This window comes from Rhincodon typus, chromosome 12 (assembly GCF_021869965.1).
Source record: "Rhincodon typus isolate 14 chromosome 12, sRhiTyp1.1, whole genome shotgun sequence".
Classification (NCBI taxonomy): domain Eukaryota; kingdom Metazoa; phylum Chordata; class Chondrichthyes; order Orectolobiformes; family Rhincodontidae; genus Rhincodon; species Rhincodon typus.
The window spans coordinates 37,929,303-37,935,028 of record NC_063343.1 but is presented as its reverse complement, the minus strand read 5'-3'; the positions used below and the strand labels follow the sequence as shown (position 1 = coordinate 37,935,028).

At 33.2% G+C, this 5,726-nt stretch overlaps 1 protein-coding gene across 1 annotated transcript; it reads right to left on the bottom strand.

Annotated features, from left to right (window-relative positions):
- Window positions 1–424: 424 nt before the first annotated feature.
- On the bottom strand, window positions 425–2,294 carry LOC109912050 (C-X-C motif chemokine 10-like). Its single transcript, XM_048604003.1, has 4 exons — window positions 2,186–2,294; window positions 1,866–1,996; window positions 1,700–1,780; window positions 425–1,186 (listed from the first exon to the last, which is right to left on the bottom strand). The coding sequence occupies exons 1-4, from the start codon at window positions 2,246–2,248 to the stop codon at window positions 1,159–1,161; spliced, it is 303 nt and encodes a 100-aa protein (XP_048459960.1). The 5' UTR covers window positions 2,249–2,294; the 3' UTR covers window positions 425–1,158.
- Window positions 2,295–5,726: the final 3,432 nt, after the last annotated feature.

Below are 5,726 nucleotides of genomic sequence, written 5' to 3'. Positions count from 1 at the left end.
ATTGCTGTGGGTCTGGAGTCACACTTAGACCAGACCACGTAAGGATGCCCTAAATGATATTAATGAACCAAATTTTTTTTTTCCCAGAAGCCATTATACCCGTAATTGCAGATTTTTTTCGAATTCAAACTCCACTATCAAATCCCACTATGATGGGTTTCAAAGCAAGGTCCCCAGAACATTACCTGGATCTCTGGATTAATAGTCTAGCAACAATATCTCTACTAAGATCACCTATCCTTTTTGAAGAGGGCTCAACTAGGCACCAACTGTCTATACTAACTCATGATTTAAAAACATGAGATCTTGACTTTCAAATTTCCAGCCCTTTTTATTTATTTAGGAATTTCCACCTTCATTTGAAATGGGCATTCTATTTATTGTAATTGGTTTAACTCTAAAAATGACTATAAATTAAAATATGTCTCTTTGTGATAAACATTTAATAGGTGAACACATTAGCAATACCACATTTGCAATATAAAAATATAATTTCAGTATTGTACTCATCATTCAATACAAACACTGATCACTGACTGATTGCAAATTAAATTCATTCATGCAAGCAATGCAGTTACTGAATTTTAAAACACATATCTGCAGTTATATAGCATTTATCATAGTTTTTTTCTCAAAAGTTACGACAAATATATTTTCTTTTATTTTCCATGAATATGATTTAATTTAATATAATGATTTAACTAAATATAATGATTTAATTAATGGCAAGTTGACAACGTCTATGTCAGAAACAATCATAAAGGCCCCCTTGTGACAAACAAGTAAATAACAGTATGGGAATTTTGACAACGAATTGATGCTAGCTTGCTTTAACAACTAATAATTTCATTAACAACCAACTAAGATAGCTTATTTTATCAGAAAATATCAGCAGAATTAATTTGTTGTCTAATTAATAAACTTATTTAGAACAACCTATTCCTAGATAAGGTATTGCAGATAGCTTTCTTTATGAATTCTGAAATTTACAATCCCAAGATCAAAATTGTAGATTGTATTTCATTAGCTTAAAAACTGTAAATCCTTGTAAAATATCACCAATGTTTGTAATCTTTACACAATAGAAATAGTGGTTCATCCAGTTAATTTTTTGAGATGCTGTTCTGTTCCGCGTTCAACCTTGTTCACTTCATAAAATCAGTTCTTTTTTGTAGTTTTCTTCATGCTGCGGAGAAAATACTTTATTGTAAGTATGCAAGCAATACAGAAAAGTTGTAGCATGGATTTAACTTCTAGCCGTCTAAAGGCACATTTTGTTATTTTAATTTTAACCTTTGAACCCAAAAGTATTTATTGGACAACTTATTAGCACCTGTCACTTGGAAAAAAATACTTCAGAGGTGTTGATGGACAAAATATTGGCTCATCTACAAGTATGTTTTAGAATGTCTGTTCTGATTTTGTTTTTAAGCTGTACAAATAAATGGTAGTGAATTGATTGCCACTTTTGTTATTGGCACAAATGTAGAATATATAACTTTCATTAAACTCTGTTTATATGGGAAAGTCAGAAAGAAGATAAACTTTTATAGCCTTTCCGAAAAATAATTGTGCTCCTCCAATAGTTATGCTATGAAAACTTTAAAAAATAAGTGCTTACATAAAGCAATATTTCATAAGAAAATTATGTGAGAAGCTTTAAAAAAAAATTAAGTGAGATAGTAAATATTGTATTTACCTTTCCATAAAATTAATAATATTCTTTCCAATTTCAGATTCAGGGTTCAAACACCTTCTTCTACCACTCTGCAAGGTGACACTGTAAAGTAAGGAAAAAGCATAATTAATGAACTTTTTTTCATCCCGAATAGGTTTTATGGAAAAATAATTTCGGGATAACTTACATGATTTCCACATTCTCACAAAAACTCTGTTTCAATAAGATTTTAACATTACTGATTTTCATCGAAGGGTGTAACTGGTTTATTGTCTGGATGCACTGACAACGACTGTGGTTAAGCAGATGATGTTGAGCTGTAAAAACAAATAAAATAGACATCAGAAATCCACTACAGAGTAAAAATTGTAAATCAACTTAATTCATCCCTTTAACACTATTTCTTCCATCTGAAGTTAAAATCTAGTTTCACGTTTATCAGAATTGTATTCGCATTCTAAAACAAATGGCAGAATACATAAATTAAATCCATTGCAGATTTCTTACCTGTGCAAATACCAGATATAGAACAACGACTGACAACACTTTGAGTAACATCTTGCTGACCATTTTTTAAATTTCCCTCCTACTTCCTCTTGAGCTCTTGATGTTTTTGGTAACGTGTTGAAACACAGTAGAGTAAGTCTCTTTATATAGGCAGTGTGGTTATATTTGCCAAGGCAATTGAGTAACATCAAATAAGTACGTAATTGGAAATATACAATGGGGAAAATTTAGAGTCTGCGATGGAAATTCTACAATAAAATCAAATTACCTCTATGACCAGAGAAGTTAATGCTGATGCAGTAATTATTTAATGCATTGTTTTTTAAAGGAAGTTAATTAAATAAGTTAATATTATAAGTTTAGTTATTAATTTTGTTCAGTTTTAAATGCAATGTACACATTCAAATCCAACAGCAAACTGAATGATGAAGTGGATACTTGTATGAGCATAATTTTAAATCCATTATTTGATTAGAGGATTTAACCCTCAAATAGTTTTTGAAAATCTGTTCTTGAAGTGATGCCATCCAGTGGATAATGCATTCCAAATTGTTTTAAGATAAATATATGCCATTGATGTATGCTTATTTAAATTTTATGAAATTTTAACAATAGCGTAGTGTTGAATATTTACCTCAATGATTATACTGCGTGTAATCCCACACAATAGGCTGGTTACTACAAGAGAGAATTTCTATTAGCTGTTTCACAAACTCAACCTGAGAGATTTGAAATTAGATTGAAATGACTTTTAACAGAATTTGCTAGTTACTAATTTTTACATCTACAAATTATATGTCCTTTGATAATAAGTAATTCAAAAATAAAAATGAAATTAAATGTAAGCTTTTAACAAAAAGAAACAATTAATAAAACAGAACTAGAGACATTTTTGGAATTTATAATGTGCCCTGATCATTTACAGAGATATCCTTTAAATCTTGGTTAAATTATGATTTTAATTTAAGGGGTTGTACATAATGTAATCCACATTCAGAATTTTCAAGATCCTGAGAAATACTGATCATGTTTGAGAATGGTTTATGGATGGCAATCTGGCTCTGTACGCCAGGGGGCAATAAAGATCAGCCTCAACAGAAACTTGAAACCGTGCAGTAGAAAAGGAAGCTATTCGGAATGTTTTTAAGGTTTGCTCAAACCACATTTAATGTGCTTTTCAATCAAATAAATTATAGTAACATATTCCATTAATATTAAAAAAAATGTCATGTCTGCCTTTGGTAAAGGATGAATCAAAGTATTATCATTCAAAGCATAAATAAATATCTCTTAATTAAAATTAAAAAGGCAAAGTATTGACCTGTTAACATTCAATATCCCCTGTAAACATATTTTTATTCTCTCACGTCAGTAATTATACTTCCAGTCATTGAATTTTCCCTACTTCCACTGGTTATCTTTATTTGTCATTTGTAAATATTGTATTGAAAAAATACGTTGAATGTTAGTATTTTCTTGGAAATTAGTTAATGGTTAGGGTAATATTTAGTTGAGAAAGTGTACATTTCTTCAATTTCTATCAACAAAAATTCCAACTGCCAAGATAGTTTCAGAAATTAGGGATTCCTGAAAATGCACACTCATTAGTAGATGCAAAAAATAGGCACATAGACCTGCAGAAATAACCTTCTAATGCTTTTCAAATATCAAACTCTGATCACTCAACTGTGAAGTCTGAAATGTTCGTGAGGAACAGAATAATGCAAAGGACAAGAAGCAGATGAAAAGAATTTATTACAGGAAGCCAAAAATTCATCAGTTCATTTTTTGCTTAGAAACTATTGTCAAGTTGTTCAGAAGGAACTGCACTTGGAAGAAAGTGAAAAGCCACGTTTTGTCACATTTGTTCAGATGTTATGTGACCTCTGCAATGTTACATGAAGTATTAAAACATGTGTTAGTACAAGTAATGACAATACGGTACCTAAATAGATACTGTAGATGTGCTTATTACTCAAACTTAACATCTGATCTTCTCAAGCAATAGGTGAAACCATTCATTTTTGTGCCAAAATGGAAAACTAACATTAGTAACATAATTTAGCCTTAAAAACAGTTAACTTAAATGCCACCCATAATAGATATACACACTGGATAGAATTTTAGACTCCCCAATCAGATGATCTTCTTTAAATCAGGATTTCAATATCAGGTCCAGTCCTGACATAATGATACCCATATGCAAATATGCAGGCAGTGAACAGGGCAGTGTTTTGGAAGCACTTTTACTTTTCAATAAAAATCAATTAGGTCACCATTGAGGTAATTAAATCACCAATAAAGGCCAAATTTTCTCACTTTGCTCCGGATCAAGAAGTTGGGGAAGTCAATTGTGGACAATGGAAGCTGCATGCTGGGATGCAAAAGGCACAATTGTTGAGAAGGAATGGAACTTGTCAAATTAAGGTGGGAGTCAATAGAGCATGGAAGGGCATTGGGTACTGTGAGAGGTAAGGTCATTTATAGTCGACATCACTCTGGCTTTGATGGGTGGAACAGTGTATCATTTTATTGGATATTACTAAACTGTAGACCAAGAGCTCAGGTGGTAAAGCAAGGAGATGAAAAGTTGGGTAGGAATGTTGGGAGACTCAAACCTGATGTCATTGACTAGAAGAACAAAACTGGAGGGAGCATGATACTAAAATAGGTGGGAAAGTAGGCTGTGATGAGGAGATAAAAAGCTTACAGGTGGATTTTGATAGGCTAGGAGAATGGGGCAGAATCTGGCTGAAGGAGTTTAATGTGGTTAGGTGCGAGGTCAGGAAGCAGTTTCAAAGTGCATGAATGCAGAGGGAATTGGGCATCTTTTTTGCATGAATCGGAGAAAGTGGGTATGCAGGTACAGCATATAATAAGAAAGGCAAATGGAATCTTGGTAGTTATTGCAAAATGGTTGGATTATTAAAGTAAAGAAGTGGTGTTACAACTATATAAGGTGTTGGTGAGACCACACCTGGAATATTGTCTCCGAATTTGGTCTCCTTCCTTGAGTAAGTATGTGGTAGCACAAGTGCAGGTCAGAGGAGGTTCACCAGATTGATTCCAGGGATGAAAGGTCTGTCATACGAGGTTCAGTTGAATAGCTTGGGCGTGTACTTACTGGAGTTCAGAAGAATGAGGGGGCATCTGATTGCTCCAATTATGTAAAATTCTAAAGGGGACTTTGAATAGATGTTCCCTCTTGTGGGACAGCCTCAAACAACAGATCATAGATATAGAGTAAGAGGAGGTAGGTTCAAAACCAAGATGAGGAGAAACTACTTCTGTCAGAGGGTTGTGAATCTGTGAAACTCAGTGCCCTAAAGTACAGTGGAGGCAGAATCCATCAACAGCTTCAAGAAAGAAATAGCTAAGTTTCCAATGAAAAGTGGGATAAAAGGCTATGAGGAGCAGTCAGAAGAGTGGAGCTGAGACTAGAATAAGATCAGCCATGATCGTGTTAAATGGTGGAGTGGGCTTGAAGGGCTGAATAGCCAATTCCTGTGTTCCTATGTTCCTATTAAGGTTATGGGAGTGG

Bases quoted from the DNA above. Each gene is read 5' to 3' on its own strand.
- LOC109912050 (XM_048604003.1), bottom strand. From the start codon at position 2,248: ATGGTCAGCAAGATGTTACTCAAAGTGTTGTCAGTCGTTGTTCTATAT. The intron at 1,781-1,865 runs GTAAGTTATCCC...CTTACTTTACAG, and splicing joins TGTGAGAATGTGGAAATCAT to TGTCACCTTGCAGAGTGGTA. The intron at 1,187-1,699 runs GTAAATACAATA...TTTTCTCCGCAG, and splicing joins ATTATTAATTTTATGGAAAG to CATGAAGAAAACTACAAAAA.